General features: G+C 47.1%; 5 protein-coding genes across 5 annotated transcripts; 4 read left to right on the top strand and 1 right to left on the bottom strand.

Annotated features, from left to right (window-relative positions):
- Nucleotides 1-734: 734 nt before the first annotated feature.
- Nucleotides 735-1,154, top strand: BO82DRAFT_347085 (uncharacterized protein; the record flags this gene model as incomplete). Its single annotated transcript, XM_025633777.1, has 1 exon — nt 735-1,154. One exon carries the CDS (start codon nt 735-737, stop codon nt 1,116-1,118), a length of 384 nt encoding a protein of 127 aa, XP_025486613.1. The 3' UTR covers nt 1,119-1,154.
- Nucleotides 1,155-3,868: 2,714 nt separating this feature from the next.
- BO82DRAFT_321834 (uncharacterized protein) lies at nt 3,869-7,535 on the top strand. Its single transcript, XM_025632746.1, has 7 exons — nt 3,869-4,071; nt 4,125-4,368; nt 4,415-4,663; nt 4,715-4,821; nt 4,867-5,207; nt 5,276-5,921; nt 5,970-7,535. The coding sequence occupies exons 1-7, from the start codon at nt 3,884-3,886 to the stop codon at nt 7,444-7,446; spliced, it is 3,252 nt and encodes a 1,083-aa protein (XP_025486612.1). The 5' UTR covers nt 3,869-3,883; the 3' UTR covers nt 7,447-7,535.
- Nucleotides 7,536-9,131: 1,596 nt separating this feature from the next.
- BO82DRAFT_378813 (uncharacterized protein) lies at nt 9,132-12,187 on the top strand (the record flags this gene model as incomplete). The annotated part of the gene is made up of 2 exons (XM_025637653.1): nt 9,132-9,163; nt 10,042-12,187. The coding sequence occupies 2 exons, from the start codon at nt 9,132-9,134 to the stop codon at nt 12,185-12,187; spliced, it is 2,178 nt and encodes a 725-aa protein (XP_025486611.1).
- A 1,214-nt stretch (nt 12,188-13,401) lies between these two features.
- Nucleotides 13,402-14,989, top strand: BO82DRAFT_387311 (uncharacterized protein; the record flags this gene model as incomplete). Its single annotated transcript, XM_025638301.1, has 2 exons — nt 13,402-13,721; nt 13,771-14,989. Exons 1-2 carry the CDS (start codon nt 13,408-13,410, stop codon nt 14,987-14,989), a joined length of 1,533 nt encoding a protein of 510 aa, XP_025486610.1. The 5' UTR covers nt 13,402-13,407.
- A 7-nt stretch (nt 14,990-14,996) lies between these two features.
- Nucleotides 14,997-15,337, bottom strand: BO82DRAFT_407125 (uncharacterized protein; the record flags this gene model as incomplete). The annotated part of the gene is made up of 3 exons (XM_025639611.1): nt 14,997-15,062; nt 15,112-15,170; nt 15,220-15,337. 3 exons carry the CDS (start codon nt 15,335-15,337, stop codon nt 14,997-14,999), a joined length of 243 nt encoding a protein of 80 aa, XP_025486609.1.
- Between the last annotated feature and the right edge of the window lie 909 nt (nt 15,338-16,246).

Below are 16,246 nucleotides of genomic sequence, written 5' to 3'. Positions count from 1 at the left end.
TTCCCTTTTACTGTCAAGGCCCTATGGGAATGCTGGCTGAACATAACGACAAGTCATGCGCTAACCGACTGCAAAGCGCAGCTACTCTCGATTTAAATACAGTGAGGCCCATCCGTGGGGTTTTCCCTGTCTTGTCTCGGTCGAAACCTAAAATGATGGCAGATAGGTTAGAGCTTTGCTTGAACAGAGATTGAATCCGAGCATTTGAATCTTTGCTAGGAGATGAGACGATAGTAAATTATACTCATCAGGCCGGTGGCACGGTGAACCTCGCGCTTTTCAACTGATGGCTAAAATATCGGGAAGAACCTCTATTTGACTGGCAGACACGGCATAATTGATCCGATAATGGCTAATGTCCCTGCTCGGTAGTCATTCCCAATCAACAAACCCACCCCGCAAAATATATGAAGATGCTTGCTATCGCAAACGAGAAATAAGGCAATCAGTCAAGCGCATGCTCTCACGTATTGATACCTCTGAAGAACAAATAGAAGCTTCAGAAGACGTGTTTGGAGGAAATGATCCGTACCTTCTCATCTTGATAGAAAGGAAAGCGCAGCGCAAGAGTAGAACGGCAAAGAAGCCTCCCGCGATAGTCGTATTGATAGTTACTGAATCCACATCCCATGCATCTAACAGAATGGAATGTTCTGGCAAAAGCAGAGACCACTGGTTATAGAGCTTAATACAGTATTCTGGGCTAGAGGTTCTTTATTATAGTCAAGCTGAGCATGAATAAAGCACCTGTGGCGGAGCTTGTCAAGAGTACTATATTCTGCGGGGACAGAAGATCGCACAATACAGAATGTTTCCGCAGTACTACGCAGAAGTTCGAGAGCAGTGTATATTCAAGACTCCGAATACTCCACAATAAAACTCATCAGATTGGTAAAAAATATGACGAAGTTCTCTTAGAATCAAGAACGTCGCTCCGCAGCGTTCGCGCAACATCGCAACAGCGCCAGAGACGGAAAAAGAGCCTGTTCAAGAAGGCAGCAGAGCTCAGTTCTACGCGCGAATCAAATGTGTCTGTGGCCGTTCGGACTCGCAATACTGGCCAAGTATATTACAGTACCTCGCTCCACCCACTCAGTAAGATTGGCATCACGTGTTGACGGATCTGATAAGACTTTCTGAGCCTACTACGAGACATAAATTTGATTCACCATAGTTGACGTATTATCCGGCTCCGATGTGGTTAGTGTTTCGTTAACTGGAAAATTTTCAAGTTAGATCTTTGATCCCCTCGGAGCACCACATCCCTAATCACAATCGACTGGGATTGCATAAAATATCTTCAGGGCGGTGATTGTCTTATGCTCTTACCGGCACCAGATATAGCACAACAATTACTTTCAAAGTAATATCCAGTTCCTTTTTGGCGAGGCGGCGAGGACCCAGATATTCTAAGAGCTTGGCAATGCTCCAAATCAAGAAGGCAAGAAGTGGTACAGTGACTGAATGCGCTGGCTTAGAGGAATGGCTACTTAGTGGAAATCCGCATATTGCCTACTCAGCGCAGTCTTCATGACACGCAATCCCCATGTGGGCCCAAATTCCTGCGGACCAGTAGACTTATCACCCGGTCACAGAGTTCAAAAAACTGCGGGATTTATAATGCAGATTACCTTTTTTATGCAGTGTAGCTGCCTGTGAGCAGTTAGTCATCATGCTTCCTGAGTTAGTCAGCGTGGTTGTTGCTCAGTTATGGTGAAATCTATCCCAGGACTACTTAGGTGAGAGAACAGGGTGATGGCGGTAACTAACCAATAAGGTGTGCCTGAATAAGCAGTTCTTTCGCGAATGTAGCGCTTGTTGCTTGGCTTATGTCACTACATTGATGGAATCTATAACATTACGAATGCACGACCATTATCGCTGTTTGTCGTCCAAGGTTTGAGCAGACTGACCTGGCACACCATCTCACAGCACCTGAATGTCACATTGCCACGAGAGCTGGTAAGTTTGATCACAGACTTGACCAACTTCTCCAGGGTTAGATACTGATGAAGCTGTCCAATATCTCTTGACGGGCACAAGCAATTCGGACTGCCACATTTGAACCGACAGTTTTACGACGAATTTTAAGAGTTACAATCCTTCGCGTTCTGAGGCTGATTTCATCTGTACTCCATTCTTCAGTATGCATCTTACTGAACGTATCTTGGAGCTGTTCGATTTTGTATGATGCTTAGAACGTCACTTTCATTGTCAGAGACTCCGCCAAGGTTCATCCCATGGCCTGGTCGAAACTCCATTGCTAATAAAGCAAGTACTTCTAAATCCAAATAATAGTGTACAGCTAGATGCAATCGTGAAGCCTTCAATCGATCTACCTCAACAAGTCGGTGCATGGAAAGAGCCTGCATTATTTGAACTGAAGAAGTTAGCGTGTTGAGTGATTTGACCATTTTAGGCAGATGGCTAATCTTCGGCTTTTGACTTTTCATGTGACCATAAGAGAACTCACAAAGTACCGGCTCAGTAATTCTATTTCAACAATCATCTCCTGTTCAACGCTGTTGTTGCACCATTACACCATGTTGCACAGCTAGCCAAGGCTCGATGCAATCAATTTTGCTTTGCACTAATTCGCTAGTTCTGACTAGCGTGATTTGATATTCCCGAGCAATTCCCGACACAGAATGCCAATGAGACGAGAGCTGTCACTGACTTAGTATCCGTCCAACCTATTTTCAAGGGCTTAAAATACTTTGAACTTTGTTTCCGTCGAGGTATTAACAGGAGAGGGACTCGCCTGTAATAGCAGTAATATTAGCGGGTAATAGGCGCGGGTAAACTTAAGCCCAATGGAATCGTTAGCTCTGGCATCCTCGGCTGCTCAGAAGTACTTTTTTAACGCGTGAAGGCTATGTTCTTATTTGGATAGCTATTATAAATAATTCTGCCTCGATTAGGCTCTATATAGCCAGCTCTAGGTATTACTATTATACTCTTGTATAGTATCATGTGCTTGTTATTTTTCTAGATTTAGGGTACCTTGGACAGACTGAGAAAATACATCAACAGAAAGACACTGAATCCTAGTGTAACAATAATTAATGAATTAAAGATTTGAATGTGATTATTTTCTTGCACCCAAAAAATTTCATCTCTTCATCACCTCGCAATTGACGATTCTTTACTCTGGAGGACCATCTTGGATCCTCGAACTCTAAAATCGCGCCAAAGAAGACCGGTCTTGACTAGTGCTTACTCGACCCAAGTGAAGATTCTGAGCCGGTGCTTGCATCTGCCCTCTCTTTCCTACCTATGCAACAGCGGTATAAACTGTGTTCAATAGTCCCATTACTGGAATGTTTTGCTGCGAGTCCCGTCCGCTTGCCTTATGCGGATGCCGCCGCTTTTGTGAGGGCAACACGTGACTGCTCATTCTGTGCTCCTGCGCACTCACTGATCTCTCACTGAGCACGCACCAAGTGCTCCGACCGCTCCCGGATCACGTTAGAGGGCTCACTGAGTAATCGCGGATTTTCGGGGCAGCTCCTGGGTTCGACCAAGATTGGATTCCACGTGACTAGCACCAGGCCTCTAAACCGCGTACGAGCTAAAACCCGAGAGTATGAGATAACAACCCATCACTTTTGTGTAGGCATCACAAAGAAGAGGACCTAATAATTCTATTTGACCACTATTCAACATGGACAATCATTTTTTCTTAGTTCATACTGTGCGGAAATGGGAAAGGGCCGTCAGCAATGGTCTAATATTCATCTACTCCACCTCACTCAATAACATAAATATGGACTTCTCGCCTGTGTCCTTCCAGTTCTTTATTATTGATTTGTATGCGAATTCTTCTTTGTCTCCCGAGTCTCATTCTTATAATCCCAATCTCTTCAAACTCATAGCACACGCAATGGCTGCACGCTCTGCTGCATGGAAAGCATCCCAGGCCGAAAAGAGAAGAGAAGCCCGCCGTGAGCTTCGTCGACAACGAGGTTACGACGCCAGTGCTCATATTCGGAAAGATGCAGAAAGGACCAGAGGTAGAGCTTCGGCTAAGACAAAAGAGAATTACAAGCAGAGAGTACGCAAATACGAGGAGTGAGTCTGTGCATATTTCTGGACATGGAGCCTACATTAACACTGCCGACTAGGTTCCTCATCGAGGAAAGAAACATGCCTAAGGGATACAGGATCGGAGAAGGCCACCCAGTTCCCACCTTGCAAGATCTTAAAGCCTTCATCCGTTGGCTTGTCGCCTCCACCAAAGGCAAAATTACTCCTGATGAACGACCTACTATGCACACGATCTTGATCCGCGCGCAAGAGTTTGTCCCAGGCTTCTTCTTTGAAACCGGAAACGAGATCTCTAATCAGGACCGAAAGGACCTCTACTATGTAAGTACTAGATTCTGCTTATGCGATGATTCTACTAACAGCATAGTGGATCGAGCATAATCTGGTCGAAGAAGGTCTCCTCTCAACCGTCAGAAAGCCAAAGTTCAATTTTAAATTAGAAGACTTTGAGCGTGTCATGACTACTCTCTGGTCTGCAGATGACCCCTTTTTTATGTCCGGGCGACATCGTATTCAATTTCATTTTGCCACCCTTCAATTTCTCTATACTGGCGCCCGAGTGTCTTCCTTCACGCCTCCTTTAGCAGAAAGAAAGGGCAAGGGGCTCCGTTACAAGGTAAGTCTCTAGCAATTATTTGCGTTTGACCTTGGCTCTTTTGACACAAAGAAGAATATTCAGCTTGTGTTGTTTCGTGCTCGTGATGTTCCATGGCGAGTCGGATGGCGAGTCGATCAACAATTCGTCAAGAATAATAAAGACCCCGAAAATACAATGTAAGCAGCTGTTTCATGCTTCTGATCTATGTCTAATAATAAAAGGTTCGGTACCGCGCTCTGGGAGTGCGATGAACCCATATACTCGGGAGCCTTATATCTCGTGGCCTTGGCCCTTGCAGACAATGCACTTTTTGGCTTTTCCACACCGGAAGAATTTTTCGAGCAGAGAATCCCAGAAGGACAGAATGAGTTAGTTCTCCGATGGAATGATGAGGCCAGAGACCGATGCATCATTCGAGCCGCAACCGCTGAAGGGGTCAGTGAAGACCCATTGACCAAGGAGAGCTATCAGGCCGATTTTAGAAGGATTATGGCTGCTGCGTGTTACTATATTACTGCTACAGTTCATGCAATGCGCCGTGCCTTAGGTGCAGCCGTCGAAGGTTGGTCGTACTCATCATTTCCCCCGATTCAAGTCTATGTTTTGCCGTTTTACTCACAGCTCGGACAGAAAAGTACTCCCTGACACATACTGCCCAGATTCTAACACAGAAATCTACGGCTGTCTTTGGAAATAATTATCTCGCCGACTGTTCCAGCGTGGATGCCACCAACACTGTTAGACGGAAGCCCGTCGAACATACTCACGTGGAATATTTTCAAGGCTTCGGTCAGTTTCACGAGGCTGGTCTTCCACGTCGACTACCATTCGAAGAGGAGCAGAGTATTGAGGCAGATCCACGCCTGCAAGCCAAAATGAAGGAGCTTTGTGACGTATTAGATGATGAGGAGTCTAAACGTATACATAAAGAACACATGGTGTTGCGAAGAGAGATTTACTCCAAAAGACTGCAACAATACCAGAGTGAATGGGTTCAAAGTCGACGTGATTGGAAAATTTTGACCAGAGGTCGCGAGCGGCCTGACCAGAAACAACAGGTTGCAGAGAAACAGGTGCTGTGCAAGCTCATGCCTGAATTGGGCCGATTAGCGGCGGTCATTTCATCCAATGCGCCTCTTTCATTTGACGAAAAAGCCAGTGTGGTGAGAGATCTCTACACCCAATGTCTTCGCGACTTCGCTGTGGTCTACCGTCCGAAAGAAGAGCCCATTCACGGCTGCTGTCCAGTAGCTAGTTGCGGTGTATTATTGGAGTCGTGAGTAACCCATGCTAATTGTTTTAAGTGACTACTGACGCTCTATAGCAAGTCGAGATCTGGGCGTAATTCACATATCCATGGTTGCCTACGACAAGAATATGCCCGTAGCACGGGAATCCCGCTTCGACAGGTCAAGTATTGTTGGGAATGCTTTACCTTCCACGATGGGAAAAGCAGTGAATTCGAAGAGCACTGTGCGAATCACCTTCCCTCGATGACCAGTCAGCACTACGAGATGATGGTGTATCGCAATACCACCATCCGTGCCGGGTACTGCATTGAATGCATGTGGGATGACCAGTGTTCCGCATCCTGTCGAATGAGAGCCTATGAACGGAGTGACGAGCTGCGAGAGCACTTGCAAGCACATATCAGTATCAGGTCGTGGCCCTCAGGATGTGCCGACCCTTCCTGCCACTACACTTTTACGACAGAGCAAGACTATCGCCGACACCTTCACGACGTGCACCGTTATCACAAGACCATTTGTGCGCCAACAGAAACTGTGCTCAAGAAACGGCCATCATCTGTGTTAGACGACAAGATACGTCCGTGCCAAAATCAGCCCATACAGGATAAGAAGCCACCTAAGCGCCATAAGAACCTCTTCACAATGTCACCACGGGGTGCGAAGGAGTTGGAGATTGTTTTCTGGGACCCTCATGCCGTACACCCGAAATCCATCTCAGCTCACGAGAGACTGCAGGCTTTTGCATGTCAGGCTGAGAACTACAACAGCGCGGCTGTGGTGGGCGAAGACCAGAACTGCGCCAATACCTTGTCGGGCATAATTGACACTCCAGATCTCACAGATAATAGCAGCATGTGCTCGAGTCCTTTCACAGTTAGCTCAGCCTATACTGCGGTGGAGATTGACCCACGGTTGTTAGAAATACCGCCTCCCTTCTTGTTCCGGCCAATTGAGAAGACTGATCAACCTAATGCGTATAGCACCTGGGAGCATGAAGAGATCCAGGCTGGGATCATGCAGCTCGAGATTGGGGACCTGCATCAAATGACCGATAATTCCTTGGAGCAGGAAATCCCTGGCGAAGATGTGGCTTCATCCGAAATGAACATCAGGTCCGTTGAGCAGGCGTCGTCGTCTCTGACTAAGCTGGATGAGGAGCCTGCCTCATACTTGGATCTCAATGCATCTGTTCCCGAAGTGGAGACAGCTCATACTGTCCAAGGCGACTCCAGCATGTGCCCTGCGGAAAGTAAAACTGTGGAGGTATCGGGACTAACAGGGCCTGTGACCAGAGCGAAAGCTCGCGAGCAAGCGGCCAAATCCCCTCGGAATTCTACAAATTCACATAGCGTGAGGCGCAAAGCTTTGCCCTACAGTCGGGAAGAAGATGAGCTACTCAATTTGCTCATGAGAGAGTTAGCTGCTTTCGACGCGGTGACCCCAGCCTTCCAGAAGCATTTTCCTAACCGATCGGCGAGTTCGCTTAAAAGACGCTGGTCTCTTATACAACCGTCATCACGGCGGTCGACTCGATCAAGAATAATGAAATAGCCGCAAGGATGTCATTAGAATATATATAGAACACGTTTAATAATCCTTCACATTGATATCGACTGAAGAATCTAGAACTTTGCTCGCCGCCAGCGTCAATTGTCATCATAAAAACTTACTACGAAGGCTTCAAGGTCCTCCCACTCCATTATACGAGGACGGGACACATTGCGAATATGTTTGTAATCTCTAGTCTCGTGACCTAAATGTTGAAAAGGACGAGCTCAAAGGTGACAATTATGAAAATGGGCCTTTGGGTTATACAAGTTGGAGGCAATTTTCGTAAGCCGTCTTGCATCCTAGATTTTTCCGGCAGAAACTAGAATTCTTACGTCATAAATTTTGCCGGCAGAAGTTCACTGTGCTCTTTTAGGTCCGCGGGTAACCCAAATCTCACATTAAAGATTATGCCGGCAGAAAACTCAGCCATGCATGCGATAGGATATTCTGTCAGCAGAAAAAAAGAGCGCGCGTTAGACTCCATATTCTTTCGGTACAGTAATTTACACATCTGACGGCCTCGATACGTAAGCAGCACAGCCACAAATCGCTGCTTCTAGAGCGGTCGTACATGTTAGCTGTATTGTGACAATCTGAGATTATGTCAAACTTTGTGCCGGCAGAATTTACATGATACATACGTTCAAAGTATATATCGGCAGAAAACATACGTCAGTTATAGTCGTTATTTTACAGTACGGTAATCGACTATTTCACGTCCTCGGTTCCGTCTATGCGTGAGCCTGTACAGCCACAAATCTCTTTTCTACAGCGGATGTTCCTTACAGGCACATAATAGCCTACTGTATTGCGGCGACTTTAAAAGGGCAAATGATACACTTATGTACGGCTCTGTAATGCTTCTTTCCGTTGCTTCGTGGTCCGATCACCTGGGATCCGCCCCTTGTGTTGCAGACTTGCCCTTTTTCTATGCGCATCAATGGCACCAAATTGAATTCAAAAACTTGCTTGTCGTCCAGAATAATTTTACACCCGCACAATGGTTCGAATATTTCCCTCGCTCTCTCTGTTCTACAGTCTGTCTAGCTTCTCAGACAAAGAAATCATGGTTATTGTACAAAACTTGCATTACGTGATGCGAAAATGGTCCAAATAGGATTCGCTGAAAATTATTACGGGAACAAATGAGAAACAAGTGTTTTGGACTAAGGCTTGCCAGCACTAGCACTATCGTCGAGTTCTCAATGAGCTGCCTCAGAGGATTCAATGTGAAGTGCTATGATCTTAGCGGTGGGGTATTATAATCGTGATGTGGACTGGCGAAATATATCGATGCTCTAGAACAACGAGATTCCCTGATTAGTGGGGCTTGTGTGTCCTCCCGTGCTCACTTAAGCCACTGCTTGGAACCAGGACGTTTGTGACGACAGACCCATCAAAGCGCTCTTTGGTGGAGTCGAAGGTTTTGAGAGTTACCTGAACTAGTGACAGACATAATTGACCGTTGTCTACAGTCAGGGTTTCATGACCGACTGTTTTCATTGGCATCTGTTTCGTTGATTTGTTATGCCCCAGGAGAATCACGTTCCATGCTGACATGAACTCCGGCGGAGAGTAAGACTCCTGAGCGGAGTTTGTGTCAAATGCATAAATAACGATTGACCAGGAAGGGCGAAATCAGTACAGTACCATGATTCCTGGACCAATCGTTCACGCTTTGGAGCATGTATGACTGGTATTGGAAATATCATTGGAGGTCAGTCCTGCTACAGTCGTATCTAGGTAGGATAGTGAAGGATCATGGTTCATTCATTGTTTGATTTATCGACGAGGTCTTTGGTTACCCATATCCATGGCGTTAGTCGATGGTATTGGCGCCGCTTGAAGAATACGGACTTCTCTCATGCTGAAATGCTCTGGCTACACTACATCTTCTCAAACTCAAGATCCCAAGTTCAATATATCATTTTAAGAATGTGTTAATGGGAAGAACCACAACCATGCAAGTCGATCTTTTTTAGTGCCTCAAGTATCGTAGGGCCTTTATTAGCAAGCCTATTAGAGAGTAGCCGAGGTAGTAAAAGAGTAGTTTAGTGGCGACATTCCTTCAGTGCGTTAAAGTGGAAATTAGCTGTAAGAAATGTGCTCAACTACGAGTTACTGCATGTGCAGTAGTTGCAATCCTTAAAGCTGGTGAGGCATCATGGACGCCAATCGCACCGGTGGGACATTCACATGACCTAGTATTGCTTCAGGCGGTACCTGCGATAGATTGAACGAACCATTCAGTCTAAAATTTGTTTATACCAGATATTACGACCAACAGTGCAGCGACACAAAGTGAATGTACACCGATAGTCAATACTGTCAGTCAAGATAGTTCTAATTAGGTATAATACGAGCAGCTGCGACATTCAGAGTTTGTTTTGTGACTAACTGCTCTTTTCTTAGGCTTGTTCGGAGCCAGTTTCTAACGGAAGATTATTTTTCCTAGGTCCAACAGTCAGCTGATGTCACTGGACATGCCCAGGTGTCTCCCTCGCGATACCGGTAAATAACTATCCGACCGTGCCATTTGACAATTAACGGAACTATCATGAAATAAATGGCTAACAACAGCTCACCTGACTACAGAGCACTATACCTGGAGGCCGAAAAACGCAGAAGATTGGCCGAGGAGGAACGAGACCTAGAGCGAGAACAAACGCGTCCTACCAGCTTCGGAGAGCTTATTCGATACTGCCACGATTATTTGTCACAGCGACTGAGAACCGAAGCACCATCTCGATCGACCACTGGGAAGATACCGCCACCGATCGGAAAGTGCTGCCCGTTGCGACTTCGGCCGTGGACAGACTGCAGCGCCAATCAAGGGCGTATTTATCGTTCTGTGTGCGACTACCTCCAACCGTCGGACCAAAATGCGGAGCTTTTGTTCCAGCCGCGTCTCTTTTTGAAGGCCCTCGGAGACGAATTCAGCGAAAGACCCATAAGCAGTGAACAGGACCTAGAGAGTTACGAAAGATTTTGCGTTGAAAACCACGTTCGCGATATTATTGCAAAGCTGTGCACCATAGATGCTGCTCGAGACGAATTCAGGTTGGGCAAAGGTGTCCAGTTTGACAACCATGCCAACGCTCTTGACACAGACGAAGAGGACAAACATGGGAAAGATAAGTCGACCGGTTCTCGGCGTTCCAGACCCGACCAATTCTGCATCCATCGCGTGGATGGCGAACAAAAAGCCCTATTGATGACGGTCGAATATAAACCACCTCACAAGCTGTCCGTGGAGAATCTTCGCGCAGGACTCCGACCGATGGATTTCTGGCGTGAGGTGGTCAGGCCGGATTCTGTTCCCACGGAGGGGCCTGAGAAACTAAGATACAACGCCGCCTGGTTGACAGGCTCGGCAGTGGTACAAGAATACCATGTCATGATCCAGGAAGGTCTCGAGTACTCGTATCTGACGAACGGCCTCGCCTTGGTCCTGCTGAAAGTCGACTATGACGATCCAAGCACGCTGTACTACCACCTCTGCGAACCAAATATGGAAGTCAATCATTGGAAGGATGAGAATCCGCTACAGCAGCCGGTGACATCTGTTGCGCGGGTTCTTTGTCTGTGCTTGATGAGTTTTCAATCGCGATATCGAGATCAGGAGTGGAGGAATGCGGCGCGGGCGCATCTGCCGGAATGGAAGACAAGCTTCGACCATACACGTTCACAGATCCCCTCATCAGAATTGCAGCACAATCCACCCGGATCGGAGTATACAGCCTCAGAGTACGCCGGCTCCGAACTTACAGCGTCCGAATATATTCCGTCATCGTCGCCGGTGCAGTCGCCCCTCGAACGTCAGATTGCCACTCGGTCGCGACGTAGCTGTGCACCCTCGAATCCCAAGCCCTGTTCAGAAGACACCGGCCTTTCGTCCGACTCAGAGGCAGACGACGCCACGGAAGGACGGAAACGTCGGTATAGCCAGATACTATCGTCTCCAGCATCCCCTTCAGTACAACAACCGGCTCGCCACGCAGGCTCTCGCCACGGGCCGGGTGGTCGAAGCCAGAAGAACACTGGATCGTTCTGCACTCAGCGTTGCTTGCTGGGTCTGCAACAGGGCGGCGAACTGGATATGCAATGTCCCAATGTCGGGCTTCACCGTAAGGGAGGGAACAGCCAATATCACCTGATCAGGGCAAAGACCATGGTGAAGCAGGTCAAGCAGCAGCTGGACAAAAATATCGACCACGGCTGTACACCAATTGGACATTGTGGTGCATCAGGAGTGCCGTTCAAGGTCACTTGCGCTACATATGGATATACGGTGGTCGGGAAAGGAACCACACGATCACTCTGGCATCAGGTATCCCGCGAGGCCGAAATCTATGGTGTACTGTCGCGAGTGCAGGGATTAGCTGTACCGGTGTTCCTGGGCAAGCTTGACTTGCAAAAGTTCTACTATGTCCACGGTGCTGGAGAAATTCGCCATATGCTGCTGATGGCTTGGGGTGGCGAGCCGGTTGGTCTGAGAATGCAAGAGAAGGCGGTTGTTCGTGAGATTTCGAGGTCCACTAGGGCAATCCGTCTGTCCGGGATCCTGCATAATGACCTTCGGCCGGACAATATTTTGTGGAATGCGGAGTTGGGTAGAGCCCTGATAATCGACTTTCATTGTTCCAAACTGGATCTGCGGCCCATTCGAAAACGCCAACTATCCTCCTGCTGTGGAACTGAGGGAGGCGGGCGAAAGCGGCTTCGTGTGATTTGCAGTTGAGTGCAGTGGGAGCTAGCAAATTGATGCATAGCTAGAAAGGTCATTGGAGGGCCAGGCGAGCTCTGTTTACTCATGTTGTCCCTTCTACGGATCCCTGTCAATACTTGAATAACGTGGCTGTAAGCATGGCAAAGAAAGTAGGTTTGACAGAAATCCAAGCTGCAAAACGAAGCTAACCGGAAACGGAGAAGCTGCAGTTCTTTTAGTAATTGTCGATCGGATATCATACACCTTTTCCTGGATATGTCGAGAAGTCGACAAGTCGTTCCTGGTGCCTGGAGCCAGCAGTCTGCCCTGGAAGCCTCAATTCTAGAGTCCTAATTCTACCAGTAAGCCGGGTTTACGCTTACTTCTCAATGGTCTATTCGATGATGAGATCTATGTGGTGGGCGCTGGATTGGAGACTAATCACAATGGTAAATTCGACCACTTGCCTATATCTTCTTGCATGGAGTCTGATGCTTTAAATGTCAATGAGCATTACATACCGCCGCTCTAGCCTGTGGACGCGGTTTCTCCTCTCGGATTCTTGATCGGAAAGAATTCGAACACACTTGTCGTTAAAGCATTCAGACCAATCTCCTTATTCTGCTCACGCTAGTGGTTTGATACCTGCTGAATCTGGTCCGGGTTGTCTCTTGAAACTAGTACAAACATCATGCGTTGGACAAGCTTAAAATTGGAAAGAGACAACATGTTACATTTTTCTATCGACTAACTTTAGAAAGATTGGGAAACCGAAACCAACTATCCTGTCGATAAAGAAACAAGCCAGGACTCACTCATTTGACGGAAGCAAAAGCATCTAATAACAGCGGATTATATTGCCACGTCAAGATGTTATCTTTTTCATCCGTTAGGTTGTCTTAGAGCATAGCAGGTGCAGAATGTTGAGCCTGTGGGAGTAAAGCGATCATGCAGGTAGACGTTCGATTACCGAGAAGCGAAGGGGTCACTGCTAAATTAAACCAAGAAAAAGGTAGAGTAGGTGAATCCAAAAGCCATCCAAGATAAAAAAGCAAATTTTTATGGCTCAACGTACATTGTTGTGTTGCAACAGGCTTTCGTGGTATGGCGCTCGTATACCTGGGTCGATGGATAGACGGTTACCGCCCAGCATTCCAATTTAGGAAAAGGCGAGATTGGCTGCAGACCAAATATTTAAAGGGCCGGCCGCCAGCACAACTGTATTAACTTCTACTCAGACCTGGACGCCCACAATGTCGCCAAGTCCGGATTCGAAGGTATTTACTTATGCCCAATTTGATCTTGAAGCTCTATGCCTTCGAGCCAGCACACTGAGGCGAGGTGTTCCGTGTGCTTGCGATTCAGATCAACGTCCTTCCTCGGGAAGTTTTAATTGGGTTATCTTCATCTTGTTTGAGGATGGCGTTCGATGGGTGTTTAGATCTATACATTCCAGATCAATCATGCCGGAGAAACTGGGGCTGAAGCTCCTGGAAAGCGAGATCGCCACCTTGCTTTATCTTCAGGCCCATAGCGATATCCCAGTCCCAGAGGTTTATCACTACTGGTACTGCAACCCTTCATCTGCTATACTCACAACTTCTGACTCCTAACAGTACTTCATCTGATAATGAAATTGGTATACCGTTCCTCCTTATGAGTGAAGCATCTGGCCAGCCGTTGTCAGCGGCTTGGAACTCGACCAATGCACCTCAACCTGCTCTGGACAACGTCGGCAAGGCAAAGGTTCTTTCCCAATTAGGGGCAATTACCCGGAAACTCGCTCAGCTACGATTTGATAAAATCGGCTCCTTGTTCCCGGGAGAAGAATCTGTCGAAATCAAGGAATGTCTCTCGCGTGGCCACCTGTTACATGGACGTCATGCTTTAGATATTCCGCGTGGGCCATTTAACTCTCAAGTAGAGTTTTACGACAGCCTCGTCTCAGCATTTTCCGAACATGCAGAGATTCTGCAACTATCTCATCATTGTTTTATGGCTCCCGTACCTTCACGAGAAGACTACGATTCTAGCATGGATTTTGAGAGTGCAGTGAACCTATGGAATGACTTTGTGACTATTGGAGGCAAAATCGACTCATCGGACAATAGATTGGATTACAGGATTATAGGGGATTCTCTTCGCCACATCATACCGCGATTGAACCTACCTGCTGCCATTCCAGGATCATTTCCATTATACCATGCCGATCTCAGTGTCAACAATATTTTTGTCGATGATGATTTCAACATCACTTGCATAATTGATTGGGCGTTCGCTTCAACAGTGCCCGAGTCCATTTTATTGGCCACACCAGGGTTACCACAGTACAGCGACGAACTCGGTCCAGAATTGCACATACCCTTCATAGAGGGTTTCATGACTCCTACTTATGTGGAAGAGGAAATGGGCAACAGATACCGTGAATTGCTTCAACGAGGCCAGGTAGCCTGGAGACTAATTCGCCTTCTCAATCTTGATTCTACCTCTGACTACAACCTCTTTGCTACTCTCTGGGATTTCGTCGGTCATTCTATAGATGGTCTTGGACAGTTTATACTACAGCAGCGGGGTTTGCCCGATTATACAAGGCTTTATGAGGAACTGAACGAGGAAGACCAGCCTATTTTGAAGGTCAAAAGGGAAGAGAAGGTATATTTTCGAAACAATGATGTCAGAATGACAATAGCTAGGCACTTGACTGTCATTTCTGGGTGGAAGGCACAGTGTACTGTCAACCAACCAAGGAAACTTCGACATGATATGTTTATGGCCAGCCCCAGGCTATGGAAATGGATTATCCAAGTCATCCAAGACCGCGAAAAAATGTCTTAAGGATGCATCATGGCCGATAGCGGATACGCTCAACGGGAACCTGCCACAGATCGTTGGTTTCGTCATCCTTGACCTTTAGAGCAATTAGTTTGTATCAGCACGAACCATCGGAAGGATTTCACCGTCTGCAACAGGGTACTAGAAGTTCCTGGATCAATTGTGCCTTTGCACCATTCGGTTTCTGCGACAATCAGCTTCTGTAGCATATCAAACACCGGAGGTGCACTTACTGCCCTCACGGCAGTACCAGACTTTGTTGCCTGCGACATAGTAGGCTCTTTTTTCAGCGTCAGCTGGTGGGACGGGGAGATCTGGTGGTGTGGATGGCTGAGGTCGTTTCTTAGGCATGATGATATTCGGATTCTGGCTGTTTTATCTTATGAAGTCTGTGTATTCAAATCAAGAATCTGCTTCCAAAGCGAAAGATGCTGTTCTTATGCTTGCAGTGCGCGCACTGGCCTCCTGCCGTCACCGTCCTGACACCCTTAATATGATATTCTACGTAAGCTCTCTACATGGATTCCAGAATATTTTTCGCTAATGGAGAAGCTAGTAGAGAAGGAATCAACGTTAGAGAGGTTTTCTTTCGAGAGCGCTTGTTGTTCTACCTAGGTAACTTTTCAGATTCGCGGAGCTAAATTTTGCGGAAGCTGCGAAGATGGAAGCGCCTCCTGCGAGGATGGAGCTTGACTAGCTGGCGGGAACTTCCGCGATGTAAATTAATGACAGTATCTCTAACTTCGCTGGAGTGCGGTTGTGCTTCGACTCGAAAACACCAGCACAGTCCTCTCAAAGGAAGTCAAACTTTAACACTAGGCCATAAGATTGGAAGTTGAAGGTTCTCAAGGGGCGCAGCTCGTGGAACGTTATCAGCTCATTCACGGGCAAAGACGGAACCGAAGCTTCTGTTCTTATTCTGTAGGTTACGGCGGTGAGTGACTCTTTTCTTGATGAGCTCAGACCATTTTCAAGCTACGGAAGGCGACATTCTGAACCGCATCCCAAAATTCAACCAATTATATTCGGGATAGCATGACTAGATCTTGGAGCAATGGCTGATCTCCGAAGCGCGACCCTCAATTTGCCTCACTTCAGATTTAGCTGTGACAAATTTTGTATATGACCACCGGACCGCCTGCGGGACGAGTGATTCGCCCGAGTGGCGGAAGGGGCCCGAGTCCAATCTGTCCAGGTCTGTCCAATCTGTCCATATCTGTCCCGTCTGTCCAGGTCTGTCCAATCTGTCCAGGTCTGTCC

Source organism: Aspergillus uvarum (genome assembly GCF_003184745.1).
Source record: "Aspergillus uvarum CBS 121591 unplaced genomic scaffold BO82scaffold_85, whole genome shotgun sequence".
NCBI classification, from domain to species: Eukaryota; Fungi; Ascomycota; class Eurotiomycetes; order Eurotiales; family Aspergillaceae; genus Aspergillus; species Aspergillus uvarum.
Note: the sequence above shows the minus strand (reverse complement) of the source record. Positions and strands in the feature narration are given on the sequence as shown.

Coding starts and splice junctions, on each gene's coding strand:
- BO82DRAFT_321834 (XM_025632746.1), top strand. CDS start 3,884: ATGGCTGCACGCTCTGCTGCATGGAAAGCATCCCAGGCCGAAAAGAGA. Junction 4,072..4,124: donor AGAGTACGCAAATACGAGGA/GTGAGTCTGTGC, acceptor ACTGCCGACTAG/GTTCCTCATCGAGGAAAGAA. Junction 4,369..4,414: donor ACCGAAAGGACCTCTACTAT/GTAAGTACTAGA, acceptor CTAACAGCATAG/TGGATCGAGCATAATCTGGT.